At 45.2% G+C, this 16,903-nt stretch overlaps 1 protein-coding gene across 3 annotated transcripts in view; it reads right to left on the bottom strand.

The window, feature by feature from the left end:
- Positions 1–16,903, bottom strand: part of bcl2l13 (BCL2 like 13) — a 42,876-nt gene that overhangs the window by 10,202 nt on the left and 15,771 nt on the right. For all 3 annotated transcript variants that reach the window (XM_086009047.1, XM_086009048.1, XM_086009050.1), the window contains exon 6: positions 14,018–14,152. In XM_086009047.1, the coding sequence (XP_085865173.1) occupies positions 14,018–14,152 (135 nt within the window). The remainder of the gene's footprint in view (positions 1–14,017; positions 14,153–16,903) is intronic.

The raw sequence follows: 16,903 nt of genomic DNA, 5'->3' as shown, positions 1-16,903 counted from the left end.
AGAGAGAAGCACGAAACTATGTTAATTTCTGCAACTGTCAGTTAACAAGACTGGGTGCTGCCAGATCTGGCAGGGATCCGACTGGAAACTGCAGTAACATGACAAAGCTCATTAAAAACAGTGACTAGGGAGTGGCTGTATGATTATGTATGCAGTTGAATATTACAGCAAGTACAAAGCTGCATTTGCAAATTTCTTTTTTGATTGAATTAACTAGGAAAAATACTGCAGGGCAATATTCAAATTGATACTGTATTTGTTAAGCAAACTGAAGATAATACCTGGCTAGATGCTAGCTGAGAACTTGTTATAATATTGTTATAACAAAGTTATGTTAAGTACAACATGCAATTTAGGCATACAGTAACATTCCTCAAGGTCACTTTAGACATTAGCTAATGGTCAAACTGGCTAACTTGCAGTCTTAAAAAAAAAAAGCACTCTACTTTTCCAACAAACAAATTAATAAGAGAATGGATAGAAAATTCTCCCGATATTGTAGCACTTATAGCAACATTATAGCTCTCATCTGCCAAAACAATTGATGTTTTTGTGCTTTTCTGACCTTCCAGCTTGAAAAAATGTCAGTTCATGCTAGTCACTCAGCTTCCAGCATGTAACAGCATCTTCTGAGTAACTCTATTTTAGGATAAATTTGATTGTAATTAGAATATGACTCATTGAGAATAAGGTCTTCAATTATCCAAGCAATACTTGAAATATGATGAACATGAAAAAATATAAATCTGAAATGCTGGATAGGCATAGGTTGGTCAGCAGAAAGAAAAATGGTAGCATTTGGGTGTGATTTTTCGTCAGAACACGAGGTCACACCCAAGATTAGTCTAGCTTTTGCTCTTAGATGCTGATAGAAAATGCTAGAAATTCTGTTTTTACCATAAACAGGGAGTGTTTGTCATGTGATCAACCTACAAATATAGGCATGTAGGTCAACATCCTTAAATCTAGCATGAAGATTATAGGTGCTGGCCCACATACAGGTTGGGCGAGAAGGACTGTGGCACAGGACATGTGCACGGTCAGAGTCACCACCGATTATTATTATCACATAGCACAAGCTGTTGAGTGGTTTCTTACTTCAGATAATGAAGAAGAGTCTGACCTTCTACAAAGTTCACTTTTCCATGACTGATCATCAACTGGGTTCCTACTAAAAAAAAGTGATCTGATGCAGCTCTCTGACCAAAGACTGCTGTAGCTTTTCAAACCCTTTATACACTGTACAACAGCTCTGTGGGGAGAATGTTTTTTTCGCACTGGAGATGGAAAGATCATTGCTGGCATCGGTTTGCCCAGGTTTCCAGCCAGTTAAAAACTACAGATTTAAAATTTCCTCATGTTCCAGAGATCCATCACAGTAGCTTCCCAGAGCATGGAAAATTTGAAACTGCTGATTTATCTTGCAACAAATATGAAGAAACAGACCATCTGCAGGAAGACTATCCAACTTGGTAAAAAAAAGGCACCATCACAACATGAAACTAGGTGGGATTGTGAGTTGTGAGGAGGATGCAAAGAGGCTTCAAGGTGATTTAGAAAATTTGAGTGAGTGGGCAAATACATGGCAGATGCAGTATAACGTGGATAAGTTATCCACTTCGGTAGGAAAAACAGAAAGGCAGAGTATTATTTAAATGGCGATAGATTGGGAAACGTTGATGTACAAAGGGACCTGGGGGTCCTTGTACACCAGTCACTGAAAGCAAACTTGCAAGTGCAGCAAGCAGTTAGGAAGGCAAATGGTATGTTGGCCTTCATTGCAAGAGGATTTGAGTACAGGAGCAAGGATGTCTTACTACAGTTATACAGGGCCTTGGTGAGACCACACCTGGAGTAGTGTGCGCAGTTTTGGTCTCCTTACCCAAGAAAGGATATACTTGCCATAGAGGGAGTGCAGCGAAGGTTCACCAGACTGATTCCTGGGATGGCAGGAATGTCAAATGAGGAGAGATTGGGTCAACTAGGCCTGTATTCACTAGAGTTCAGAAGAATGAGAGGGGATCTCATTGAAATGTATAAAATTCTGACAGGGCTAGACAGACTGGATGCAGGGAGGATGTTCCTCTGGCTGGGGGGTCTAGAACGAGGGGTCACAGTCTCAGGATACAGGGTAAGACATTTAGGACTGAGATGAGGAGAAATTGCTTCACTCCAAGGGCGGTGAACCTGTGGAATTCTCTACCACAGAAGGCTGTGGAGGCCAAGTCACTGAATATATTTAAGAAGGAGATAGATAGATTTCTAGACACAAAAGGCATCAAGGGGTATGGGGAGAGAGCGGGAATATGGTATTGAGAGAGAGGATCAGCCATGATCATATTGAATGGCGGAGCAGGCTCGAAGGGCCGAATGGCCGACTCCTGCTCCTGTTTTTCTATGCTTCTGTCTTCCTCCAGCACTTAAAATATGAAGAGTTTGAGAAGCTGCTACAAACCCATGGTCACAGAGCTGCACTCAAATCACCTTTGCTGGAATATAGTGGATGATTAGATGAGAAGTGAGCTTTGCAGAAGCTAAGGCCAGGATTTCAAATCATAGTTCATTAACACTGCAGGAGTCATTCTCACACAACTGCTCTCAAAAAGTCAAATCTTCACAAAATGAAAAACCATATCCTTGGTATTACAGTAGGAACAGCTGCTCCCAAGTCAGTGTCGCCACTGGTACTGAGCCCTCAATATTTGGAGGGCGGGAGCGAGGAGAGTCCATCATTGTAGCGTCCTCAGCTCAACCATCTTCAACTGTTTCATCCAAGAGCTTCCCTCCACTGTAAAGTTAGGAGTGGGGCTGCTTGCTAATGATTCCCCAGTGTTCAGCTCCATTCACAACTCTAATAATGAAGCAGCCCATGCCTGGATACAGCAGAACCTCGCTAACATCCAGACTTGGGCGGACAGGTGAAAGGCAACATTCACACCATAGGGGTGTCATATTGAGCAAGAGAAAGACCAGTCATCTCTCCATGACCTTCAGCAGCACCATCATCGCAGAGTTCCCCACCATCAACTTCTTGGAGATTACCACTGACCAGAAGCTGATTAGATCAGCAACAGTAGTGGCTACAAGAGCAGGCCGGGTACGCTGCGATGAGTGGCTCACCTCCGGACTCTTCAAAGCCTCTCTACCATCTACAACTCTCAAGTCTCTTGTGTATTCCATCACACTCATCTCGCCTGGATGAATCCAACACTTGAAGCTCAACACCATCAACGATAGAGCAGTTCACTTGGGTTACTATCCCTGCCATTGGACTCGATAGCCACCCCTATCACCAGCAAGCTGCGGCAAAACACTACGGGGGAGAAATTCGGTATCGCCCCGTTTGGGGCGTAAGTATCGGCCGGGTGCGAAATTTTGCGCCCGGCGCAAATTATCGCCACCTACTGGTAAATTGGCCCCCTTCGTCCCAGGAGGTGCTTGGAGCGCTAAAACAGGCGCTACACGACTGTCTTAAGGCGCTAAGCCGGAGGAGCGAAGCGCTACCTCCGAGGGCGGGCGCAGCGCAGGTGCGGCCAGTTAGCGATTGCACAGACACGCTGGCGCCGGTCAGCTCTTAAAGGGGAGGGTCGATCTTGAATTGCAGCCACACCCTGCACATCGGAGCCCTGAATCTCGATCTGGACAGACCTGTTGCCAAGGACCATGGAGGGGGCCAGGGAGCGAGCACAGTGGTTCAGCGAGGGGGCCTTGGAGGTTCTGGTTGGTGCAGTGGAATGCAGGCGATCTCTCCTGTACTTGGACAGTGGCAGGAGGCCGCTGCCCAGCGACTATCGAAAAGCTTGGAGGGAGGTGGCTCACAGAGTGACCTCCAGCAGCATGGTGCCTAGGACCCCTGTGCAATACAGGAAGAAGTTCAACGACCTCACTCGGGCCGTCAGGGCGAGTGCCCTTTTCGGAATCCTCTTCATCCCTGCAGGTCGACCTCACTTTATGGCCAAAGGGTCCTGAAAGCCCCAATGCCCAGCCCTCATCCAACACCTATGGCCCTTTCAGGAAACTCACACGCACACAGCACTTTACACACTGTAAGGGCTATTCGACCATGGGAGGCATTGCAGCCACGATCAGGGCTGCACACTGTACTCAGTGCCCGTCCTCTCTCTTGCAGGGCAAGCTGGCGCATAACAGGAGGCAGCAGCAACGGACCGGGGGAGGCCGGCCTCACCTTCAAGCCCTGACCGATCTGGAGCAGCGAGTCCAACGGATTATGGCAGGCTGGATGATTGGTCCCGTCGCCACTGGAGATGCCGACCCCGTTATGGACAGCAATGGTAAGGTCATCACCTTTTTGACTTCTCTCCTTCCACTTGTTCCTCACACCAGCATCCTTTGCCACTTTCGAGCCAAATCAGTACATTGCAGCACTCATGCCTCCCTCACTGCCACCCTGTCCTCATGCTAAAGCCACTCTTGTACCTCCCGGCTTTCAGATGCTGATTCGCCAGGTGAGGAGGCGGGCCCTCAAGCTGCCACTGCGAGTGATTCTGAAGGCGACAAAGAGGAGGAAGTCGGACCATCAGTGCCACCCTCAGCCGAGGCAGCCCATGGCCATAATGGGGACACGTCTTCCCTGGAGGGGAGCAGGGGGGAAATGGTCTGAGAAGGGTGAAGCTCCGGGGCCCAGCGGGCTGCAGCAACGCGAGGGGGGTAGGGAAGCTCGGCGGCACTTCTCCCCGGAGGGAGAGTCTGGCCTCCAGCCCTGCTACAGTGAGCACAGAAGAGGTGCGGCTCCTCGCTGAAATGAGCGCCCAGGCGGAGCACAGGCACACTGAGCTCATGGCTGCAATGGCAAGGATGCCAGATTCCATTGAGTCACTGGCAAGGAGTGTCCAGGACTTCGGCGCAGCACAGGCAAGGATTATCCAGGACGTCGGCGCAGCACAGGCAAGGATTATCCAGGACGTCGGCGCAGCAAAGGCAGCTGCCACGCAATTGCTTAGTGCTGCAATGCAGTCAGTGGCTGGTCTCATGCAGACGCAGGTTGAGGCCACACGAGCACTGACTGCTGCCACCCTCGCTGGATCGAGCAGGATTCGCCGGGGCCCTCACCGCGCCACAGCAGGCCAGCAATCTGTGCTTCAGCAGATTGCTCCGCGTGCTGCAGTGCTGCCCCGTGGGAGTGCCAGTGTGTCGGCCGAACAGGGAGTTGCTGTCCTCTCTCACGACGACAGCATTCCTGCTGCCAGCACTGTCACTTCTCCACTGCCGCTGCCACCACCTGTAGGACAGACTGGTGCCGCCCAGGCAGAGTTGGAGCAGTCAGCAGCCGGGCCCTCCAGGCCCAGAGCTGGTCCAGGCCGTCCCTCAAGGGCATCTGCAGTCTCAGTTTCTGACACTCAGCAGCCTTCCCCCAGCCTTGCTGCAGCCACTGGGGTCCCATTGCGGAGGAGCTGCAGGGTGGGAAGGGGCGAATCTCGCAAGCGAAGCAGATCACCCTTGAAGGGCAAAAAGTAGGTGTGGCAAAATGTTGTTAATTGTTTTATTGAAGGCCGAGGATCGTGGTCATATTTTTGTTACTGTTTTGGTCATTGTCTCCAGGTTGTGAGAGCCAGTTATGTGACTGACTTTTTTGGGGGGTTTCTCTCTATTACTTTGTCATGCGGGAAGGGCACACAGTTTGTTAAATAAAGAAGTGTCTTTATTCAGAATGTGCATGTTTGCTCTTTGAACTAATTGTTGCCTTGACCGGCTTAGGGGTTGCAGCACGGTTCCATTCATGTTCTTTGAATGGCAGAAGCCATTCCCTCAGAGGGGGCCTAGAAGCGACTTGCTATAAGCCGCTGACGGACGGCCCTTGCACTTTGTGCCTCCCTCCCATCTTGGTGCTGCTCCTCCTCCTCCTCTGCTGGTGCTCCAATGTCTGGTGGCATTGGCGGAGTCCTGAGGATTGCCAGGTTATGCAGCATGCAGCACACAACGACGAAGTGGGAGACTCGCTCAGGTGAGTACTGAAGGGCTCCTCCAGAATGGTCCAGACAGCGGAACCGTTGCTTGAGCACGCCGATTGTGTGCTCAACGATGTTCCTGGTAGCTTGATGGCTCTCATTGTATCGTTCTTCAGCAGGGGTGCTGGGCGAACGGAGCGGGGTCATCAGCCAGGTGCACAGAGGATAGCCCTTGTCCCCGAGAAGCCAGCCTCCTGGGTGAGCCGGGGCCTCGAAAAAGTCTGCCACAGAAGTCTGGCGCAGGATGAAGGCGTCGTGACTGCTGCCTGGAAAGCAGGCATTGACAGCGACTATCAGCTGTCTGTGGTCACAGACCAACTGGACGTTCAACGAATGGAAGCCCTTTCGGTTGCGGAAATCCTCAGCATTCTCTTGCGGCGCCCGCAAAGCCACATGCGTGCAGTCAATGGCGCCCTGGACCATGGGGAAGCCCGCTATTCTTGCAAAGCCCATTGCACGCTCTTGCTGCTTGTCCGGGGTCATGGGGAAGGAGATGTGCTGTCGTCTCCTTTTAAAGAGGGCATTCGTGACTTGACGGATGCAGCAATGCACTGCGAACTGGGAGATATTGGCAATGTCCCCAGTAGTGGATTGAAAGGAGCTGGTGGCATAGAAGTTGAGAGCCACTGTTACCTTCACTGCCACCGACAGAGACGTCCTGTTCCTCAGTTGAGGCTGCAGATCTGGCTGAAGCAGGTGGCAGAGCTCAGTGACCACCGCCTTGCTGATGTATGAGAACTGTTGGCGGAAAACCCTGGGTGCGTAAGGTCTCGTGTGCCGACGCCTGTAGGCCCTCCTCCGTCTGGCCATGATTGGCACTCTCTCTCTGTGTCTCTGTGCCCTCTCAATGTAATGGAGAAGCCGGACGTTCCCATCCATTGCAGCCCCCATAGTATGTGGCCACTCAAAGTTATGCCGGTGAAAAAGCAAAGCAACTACAAAGTTCTGGTCAGAAGCCAAAAGTACCTCAGCGAGTGCTGACTCAATGCAGAAATCTCTCTCCCTTTGTCTCTCTGCAAATCTCTCTCTCTCTCTCTCTCTCTCTCTCTCTCTGAAGGAGTGGTCCAAAAATGGCTACCACAAAGAAGCCAGGAAGAGCCCCCTTTAAATAGCACCCCCCCAGCCCCACAGCGACTGGGAACCGTTCCAGTCAACCGGTCGTTGGGAGCGGCAGGCGGCAAGGAGGGGGAAGCCACTGAATTTCCGGTCTGGGGCGCCCCAAGGGCGTTGCACTCTGAAATGACGTCAGGATCTGCGTGCGCAGCTGAGCGGGCGTTGCGGTTTAGCGCCGCCGCTAAATGTCCGCTCAATTTCATGAGAGGTGCAGGTATCGCCGCGCCCGGGCGCTAGCTGGCTCGCGCCCCACTTATCGCCCTCTTAAGGCGCTAACGGGTGGCGCAACCAACTGAATTTCTCCCCCTACAAGTTTCACTGCAGCAACTCACCAAGGTTACATTGGCAGCACCTCCTACCACTGAAACCTCCACCACAAAGAACAAGAACAGCAATGTTGTGGGTCACCAACATCTGCAAGTTCCCCAAGTCACACACCGTCCTGATGGACATGTATTATCATTAATTCATCATTGCTGGGTCACTAGCCCAGAATTCCCTACCATTGTGGCAGCACCATCACCACAAGGACTGCAGCGGGAAGGTCCATCGCCACCTTCTCAAGGCAACCAGGGATGGATGATATAAATGTGGCCTTGCCAGCAACTCCCACATCCAGACAACAAACTAATAAAAAAGGGAGCAAGAGTCTGATTTTTTTTTCCTGGTAATTTAAGCTAGTCCTTCCAAACTGCAAGATAAAGTAGCAATTATGGTTTTCATCTATGGTGAGTCAACTTTCATTTTTAAACCGTGGAACTATGGTTAAAATGATCAAACACACATTGCATAGACAAAGCAGGTACAACACAATTGCGATTTTGAAAATAGTCCCAATTTATTTCCTGTACAGTCAGCACTGGTCTTTTGGCTCTTGCATGTATGGCTGTTTTAATCGTCTCTGGAAAGGATCACACAATTGTAACCCATAGACCAGAAATGCCCAGGAAAATGTCCATCTCTCTGGGCAGGATGGTTTTGTAAATTTCAAGCTCATGCATTGCAATGATGAAATTTAGTTACAGCAATAAAACTACTCCAATACCAGTATATTAATCATAGACTACAAATTTAACTGAAAATAACATTTTAAACACACATCCCTGCTGTTCTTTTTTTCTCCCTTTTACATTAGCCATCTTAAACTTTAATTTATTATTTTGACCTAATCTCTCTTCCTCAACTTTATTCCTCCAGAAACCCAAAACATTACTGATCTTACTCCTTCCTTGTGGCTACCACCTTCCATAAAATGGTGTTTGGCTTATAATAACACAACTTCTTTAACAAAAGCCAGAACACAGGGATGACTGCATTGTTGCACCTCATAAGGCCAGGTAAACCGTTGACACACTTTTACAGGTGAAAACAGGAGGGGGCTTTTTGGTAGATAGATAGCAATTATATGCCTAGATGAGCAAATTCATCTATGGTACACTGCAGGTTAGAAGAAAGAAAACACTCAAGAGTTCACCTACAAATCTCTTGCTGCTACCAAGTTCAGTAGAAGATTATGATTACATATTTCGGGTCTGCTGTAGATACCAACTTAGGCTCAGTCGAGTCAGTCACTCTTGTAAGCAGTCTGAGCATCTTTGTTTGATGGAAGTTGACTCGCACTGTTCTATATTTACTTATACGATAGCCTAACCCAGGGCTGTAGAAATAATATCCCTCGTGACTGGACTGAACATACAGAGAAAGTTATGATCAGATTCAACTAGTTCAATCTATCAGTACAACTCATCTCTGCAAAAAGACACTAAATTTAGGACGCCCCAGGCTTCCCCACATTAGTGGGTCGTCTTACTTCACTTAAACAAAAAAGGTCTTGTAACGGCACATAGATACATAGAAGATAGGAGCAGGAGTAGGCCATTCGGCCCCTCGAGCCTGCTCCACCATTCAATGAGATCATGGCTGATCATTCAAATTCAGTACCCTGTCCCTGCTTTCTCCCCATATCCCTTTAGCCTTAAGAAACATATCTAACTCCGTCTTGAATATATTTAATGAATTGGCCTCTACTGCCTTTTGTGGTAGAGAATTCCACAGGTTCACCACTCTCTGGGTGAAGAAATTCCTCCTCATCTCTGTCCTAAATGGCTTACCCCTTATCCTTAGACTGTGACCCCTGGTTCTGGACTCCCTGGCCATCGGGAACATCCTTCCTGCATCTAACAGGACTAGACAGACTAGATGCAGGAAGCATGTTCCCGATGGTCGGTGAGTCCAGAACCAGGGGTCACAGTCTAAGGATAAGGGGTAAGCCATTTAGGACAGAGATGAGGAGGAATTTCTTCACCCAGAGAGTGGTGAACCTGTGGAATTCTCTACCACAAAAGGCAGTAGAGGCCAATTCATTAAATATATTCAAAAGGGAGTTGGATATATTTCTTAAGGCTAAAGGGATCAAGGGATATGGGGAGAAAGCAGGTACAGGGTACTGAATTCGGATGATCAGCCATGATCGTATTGAATGGTGGAGCAGGCTCGAGGGGCCGAATGGCCTACTCCTGCTCCTATCTTCTATGTTTCTATGTTCTCGAACCCTCTCGCTATGAAGGCCAACATACCATTTGCCTTCTTAACCACCTGCTGCACCTGTATGCTTACCTTCAGCGACTGGTGCACAAGGATACCCAGGTCTCGTCGCACTTCCCCTTCTCCCAATCTATTGCCATTCAGATAATAATCTGTCTTCCTGTTTTTGACACCAAAGTGGATAACCTCGCATTTATCCACGTTATATTGCTTCTGCCCAATCACCCAACCTGTCCAAATCATACTGGAGTTTCTTGGCATCCTCCTCACAGCACACACACCCACCCAGCTTTGTGTCGTCTGCAAACTTGGAGGTATTACATCTAGTTCCCTCGTCTAGATCAATATATATTGTGAATAGCAGCACAGACGTTGAACTGTTCTAAAACTTTTGCAGTGAGTCTGTTTAAAAGCCCAACTGCTATCACCGCCTATTTGTTTCAAAAAGCCGCTCTCAATTTATCCTCTTCATAATAGGACTTTTAGGATGCAACATACAGGGTGGATAAAGGGGAACCAGTGGATGTAGTGTATTTGGACTTCCAAAAGGCATTTGACAAAGTTCCACACAAAAGATTACTGATCAAGGTAAGAAATCACGGGATTGGGGGTAATATACTGGCATGGGTGAAAGATTGGCTATCTAACAGAAAACAAAGAGTTGGGATAAATGGTTCGTTCTCGGGCTGGCAATCAGTAACTAGTGGTGTTCCGCAGGGGTCAGTGCTGGGACCCCAACTCTTTACAATCTATATTAACGATTTGGAGGAAGGGACCGAGTGCAACATATCCAAGTTTGCCGATGATACAAAGATGGGAGGGAAAGCAGTGAGTGAGGAGGACATAAAAAACCTGCAAAAGGACAGACAGGCTAAGTGAGTGGGCAGAGATTTGGCAGATGCAATATAATGTTGGAAAGTGTGAGGTTATGCACTTTGGCAGAAAAAAATCAAAGAGCAAGTTATTATCTAAATGGAGAGAAACTGCAAAGTGCTACATTACAAAGGGATCTGGGGGTCCTGGTGCATGAAACACAAAAAGTTAGTATGCAGGTGCAGCAGGTGATCAGGAAGGCCAATGGAATCTTGGCTTTTATTGCAAGGGGGATGGAGTATAAAAACAGGGAAGTCTTGCTGCAGTTATACAGGGTATTGGTGAGGCCACACCTGGAATACTGCATGCAGTTTTGGTTTCCATATTTAAGAAAAGATATACTTGCTCTCGAGGCGGTTCAGAGAAGGTTCACTCGGTTGATTCCGGAGATGAGGGGGTTGAAGTATGAGGAAAGGTTGAGTAGGTTGGGACTCTACTCATTGGAGTTCAGAAGAATGAGAGGCGATCTTATCGAAACATATAAGATTGTGAGGGGGCTTGATCGGGTGGATGCGGTGAGGATGTTTCCACTGATGGGCGAGATTAGAACTAGGGGGCATAATCTTAGAATAAGGGGCTGCCCTTTCAAAACTGAGATGAGGAGAAACTTCTTCACTCAGAGGGTAGTAAATCTATGGAATTTGCTACCCCAGAGACCTGTGGAAGCTGCAACATTAAATAAATTTAAAATGGAGATAGACATTTTCCTAGCAGATAAGGGAATTAGGGGTTACGGGGAGATGGCAGGGAAGTGGACGTGAGTCTAGATTCAGATCAGCCATGATCCTATTGAATGGCGGAGCAGGCCCGAGGGGCCGTATGGCCTACTCCTGCTGCTATTTCTTATGTTCTTAAGGCAAAATATTGATGGTTAGGCAGTAGAAGGCAGAGAATAGGGATAATGGGTATGTACTCATTGGAAGGAAGTGACTAGTGGTGTCCCGCAAGGCTCTGTGCTGGGGCCTCAACTATTCACTATATTTATTAATGACTTGGATAACACAATAGAGAGCCAAGTTTGCCGATAACACAAAGATTGGTGGTATAGTAAGTAGTGTAGTTGGCAGCATAAAATTTCAAGAGACGTTGATAGATTAAGTGAGTGGGCGAAACCATGGTAGATGGATTTCAGCGCAGGCAAGTGATATGGCATCCATTTTGAAACAAAAAAGGATAGATCCAAGTATTATTTAAATGGCGAAAACCTAGGAACAGTGAAAATGCAAAGAGATTTAAGGGTCTGTTTTCAGATCATTAAAATGTAGTCGGGTACAAAAAACAATCAAAAAGATCTAATGAAATGTTATCCTTTATAATTAGAGGGTTAGAATATAAAAGGGGAAGAAGTTTTGCTACAGCTATACAAAGCCCTGGGTAGACCACATCTGGAGTACTGTGTACAGTTCTGGGCACCACACCTTAGAAAGGATATTATTGGCCTTGGAAGGAGTGCAGCACAGATTCACCAGAATGTTACCAGGTCTCCAAGGGTTAGATTATGAGGAGAGATTATATAAACTAGTCTTTTATTTCTGGGAATATAGAAGATTAAGGGTGATTCGATTTGAGATGTTTAAGATTTTTGAAAGGAATTGATAGGGTAGATAAAGGAAAACTTTTTTCACTGGTGGGGGAGTCTAGAACAAGGGGACATAACCTTAAAATCAGAGCCAGGCCATTCAGGAGAGGGGCTAGGAAACACTTCTACACGCAAAGGGTGATGGAAATGTAGAACTTCCTCCCACAAAAAGCAGTTGATGCTAGCTCAATTAATAATTTGTAATTCTGAGATCAATAGATTGTTTTTCTAGCCAAGGTTATAAAAGGATATGGAGCCAAAGCAGGTGGATGGAGTTAAGATACAGATCGGCCATGATCTCATTGAATGGCAGGTGACACAGGCTTGAGGGGGCTGATCTCCTGTTCCTATGCTTGGAAGAAAATATTTTAGTTTTTTTAGGATGGTCATATCCAGGATTTTGATCATTTTTACACAAAGGATTTGAAAATAAGGGTTTAATTTTAATGTCTTTTTCAACAAAAACTCCTACAAGTTTTTTTTTTTTAAAACCTAGACAAAGATTGGTTAATATGCTGAACACAAGATGTTTCCCCCCGACTGACTAAACAATAGGGATAATATTAATAGCTTGTCTAGATAATAGAACACTTAACATTTATTGCATTTAAAAGTCCTATTATGAAGAGGATAAATTGAGAGTGGCTTTTTGAAACAAATAGGCGGTGATAGCAGTTGGGCTTTTAAACAGACTCACTGCAAAAGCTTTAGAACAGTTCAACGTCTGTGCTGCTATTCACAATATATATTGATCTAGACGAGGTGCTTTAATTTTAGCCAACAGTCTCTTATGTGGAACTTTATCAAATGCCTTCTGGAAGTCCATATAACTACATCCATAGACATTCCTCTGTCTATTACTTTAGTCACTTCCTTAAAAATTCAATTAGGTTTATTAGACATGACCAACACTTTACAAATCCATGTTGGCTCTCTCTAATCAGCTCAAATTTCTCCAAGTTCTCAGTCACTCAGTGCTTAATTACAGATTCCAATAACTTCACTACAACAGATGTTAGACGAACAGATCTATAATTTCCTAATTTCCTGGTTTTTCTCACCTTTCGTAAATAATGGAGTTACATTTGCAATTTTTCCAATTAAAAAAGGGACATTTCCTAAATTGAGAGCACTTTGGAAGATTACAGCTAAAGCATCTGCAATTTCCTCACCTACTGTCTTTAAAACCCTGAGATGGAAACCATCAGGTCCTGGGATTTGTCAGTCTTTCATGCCATTATTTTTTCTAATACTGTTTTCTTGCTTATGTTTTTAGTGAGTTCCAGTCTTTCGCTCATTATTAATTTCCCTGAAGTGTCAGGTATATTGTCCTCTTCCTGTGAAGACTGACACAAAGTAAGTATTCAATAAGTCTGCCATTTCCTTATTTTCATTTGCAATATTACCCTACTTTACCCTGCTTAGAAAGGGCCTACCCCTGACTACACTTTTTCTTCTAAAACAATTGTAAAAACTTGTGTGTTAATCTTGATATTGTTTGCAAGTTGCTTTTCGTAAAAAACTAAAAAGGGATTCAAGTGCCACAGCAACCATATTCTTTCACTTGTCACTTGGGTCTGAATCCATACCAGACTGAATAAAAGAAAGGCTCCTTCCTCTAATAATTGCAAAGGCCCTATATTAAATAAAATAGTCTGGATCACTATGCAGAGTGAAAACCACAATTTCACATTCAAGTCAATCATTTCTCTAAAGCCACAAGATGCCAGGTGTGAGAGGAGGAATAATTCACATTGGTGTATTGAGGGCTAAACTTGCAAGATCGGTATATAGTACAGCAAACTTTACTTTGCCAGATCTGGAGCTCAATTTGGCTTTGGTGCTGTCAAAAGGAATACTTTGCAACTTTTGGTACCTGGATAGTCCTCATTTGGCAAGACAAAAAACAAATTTTCAAGTTGGGATTAGTTGACAAACCTACCCATCCTCCTTGCTGGATGATATAATCAGCATCAGTCTCCTCAATGTACTTCACTCCAAGCTCCACTAGTGCTTTTAATGGCTGCTGGCTGCAACGGGTTAGTAGTTGTTGTAACAACACTAGGGAGATCAGAACCTACAATAAATAAAAATACTATAGTTCAAAGCAGGAATAAACCACAAAGCACAGAACACAGATAATTTCCCATTTTTAGAATGAGAAAAGGAAATATTTATCTTAATACACACAGCATAAATCAAGAAATGATACACCCAAGATGAACAAGGGGTTGCGGAACAGCATTTCAATTCATGTAGTTTGACAATTTACTTACCATAGTTGTTCAACTGGCCTACACTAAAAGGATTGCTACTTGCCAGCTTTGTTTTCAAATTAATTTTTCAGCAAGTTTTATTTTTGTATTCCTAATGCTAATACAAGTTTGACAATATAAAAATACTGAATTTATCAATAAGGACCCAAAGGTTTCAAAATTATCAACCCAACAAAATTGCAGTAATATGCAACTTTGAAATATACAATTTCTGATAATACAATGTTGTTAGTGTGTGGTTAGATTCAGAGAAAAACAGCTATTCTTTCATTTTTTCCTTTAAATGGATTTTCAGCCCTTATACCTGGACCAAGTGTGATACAAAATTAATAGGAAATTGGTATTGCCCAGCTTAACATTTATAAAACTTTCAAAAATGGTGCTCAGCAAATAATTTCCTGAATATAGTAAAAAAAAAGCAAAACAGGAGCTTAAAAAATTCAGGAGCATGATGAAATGCCATTTACAGGATGTTATTAATGTGAGCATTTTGACAGAGTGTGGCACCAAAGAGCTCTAGTAAAATTGAAGTCAATGGGGATCAGGGAGAAAGCTCTCCACAGGCTGGAGTCATACCTAGCACAAAGAAAGATGGTTGTGGGAGGTCAATCATCTCAGCCCCAGGACATCACTGTGGGAGTCCTAGACCCAACCATCTTCAGCTGCTTCATCAATGACCTTCCCTCTATCACAAATTCAGAAGTGAGGATGTTCACTGATAACTGCACAATGTTCAGTTCCATTTGAAATTTCTCAGATAATGAAGCAGTCCGTGCCCACATGCAACAAGACCTGAACAACATCCAGGCTTGGGTTGATGTGTGGCGTGAATGTTACTTGCCACTTAAGTGACAGGCAATGACCATCTCCAACAAGGAGAGAGTCTAACCACCTCCCCGACATTCAATGGCATTACCATCATCGGAACCCCCACCATCAACATCCTTGAGGAGGTCACCATTGACCAGAAACTTAGCTGGACCAGCCACATAAATACTATGACTACAAGAGCAGGTCAAAGGCTGAATATTCTGTGGCGAGTGTCTCACCTCCTGACTCCTCAAAGTCTTTCCACCATCTACAAGGCACAAGTAAGGAGTGTGATGAAATACTCTCCACTTCTCTGGATGAGAGCAGCTCCAACAACACTAGAAGCTAGACACCATCCAGAATAAAGCAGCCCGCTTGATCGGCACCTCATCCACCACCTTAAACATTCAGTCCCTCCACCACCGGCACAACGTGGCTGCAGTGTGCACCATCTACAAGATGCACAGCAGTAACTCACCAAGGTTTCTTCAACAGCACCTCCCAAATCCACGACCTCTAACCACCTAAAAAGGACAAGGACAGCAGGCGCATGGGAACACCACCATCTCAAAGTTCCCCTCTAAGTCACACACCATCCTGACTTAGAAATAGATCGCCATTCCTTCATAGTCATTGGGCCAAAATCCTGGAACTCCCTACTTAACATCACTGTGGGAGTACCTTCACCACACGGACTGCAGCGGTTCAAGAAGGGGGGGAGGGTCAGGTGAGGGGAAATTTAGAAATCTAAAAAGAGAAAGATCAAGGCAATAGAGCAGTGTAGCAATTTGGGTAAAAATAAGCAGGGTGTGACAGGAAGGGACAGAGAGTTTAATGGTAGCAGTGCAGCAGAGAATAAGGTCAAAGCAGGGAATAATGGTAAAAAATTTAAATTAAAGGCTCTTTATCTGAATGCACGAAGCATTCGTAACAAGATAGATGAACTGGTGGCACAAAGAGAGATAAATGGGTTTGATCTAATAGCCATTACAGCCAATAGAGACATGATTGCAAGGTGGCCAAGGTTGGGAACTAAATGTTCCAGGGTACTTGACCTTTCGAAAAGACAGACAGAATGGAAAAGGAAGGGGAGTAGCCCTGATAATAAAGGATGACATAAGGACAGTAGCGAGAAAGGATCTCAGTTCGGAAGATCAGGAAGTAGAATCAGTATGGGTGGAGACAAGGAATAACAAGGGGCAGAAAACACTGGTAGGAGTCGTATATAGGCCCCCTAACAGTAGCTATACTGTTGGACAGAATATTAATCAAGAAATAGTAGGAGCTTCTCAGAGCTTGCAACAAAGGCAATGCAATAATCTTGGGGGACTTTAATCTTCATATAGACTGGACAAATCAAATTGGCAAAGGTAGTCTGGAGGACGAGTTCATGGAATGCATGCGGGACAGTTTCCTAGAACAATGTGTCATGGAACCAACAAGGGAACAGGCAATATTAGATCTTGTATTGTGTAACGAGACAGGGTTAATTAACAACCTCATAGTAAAGGATCCTCTGGGGCAGAGTGATCATAATATGATAGTCAAGTCACTCTCAAAATTAATGTGAAATTCTAAGTCCGAAACTAGAGTCTTAAATAAAGCCAATTACATAGGTATGATGAGGGGAGAGTTGGCTAAGGTAGATTGGAAAAATAGATTAAAAGGTATGGTGATAGATAAGCAGTGGCTAGCATTTAAAGAAATATTTCATAATTCTCAACAAAAATTCATTCCATCGA

This window comes from Somniosus microcephalus, chromosome 16 (assembly GCF_052327205.1).
Source record: "Somniosus microcephalus isolate GS21.2 chromosome 16, FLI_Smic_1.0, whole genome shotgun sequence".
NCBI lineage: Eukaryota > Metazoa > Chordata > Chondrichthyes > Squaliformes > Somniosidae > Somniosus > Somniosus microcephalus.
The sequence above is the reverse complement of the archived record's forward strand: the minus strand, read 5'-3'. Positions and strand labels throughout refer to the sequence as shown.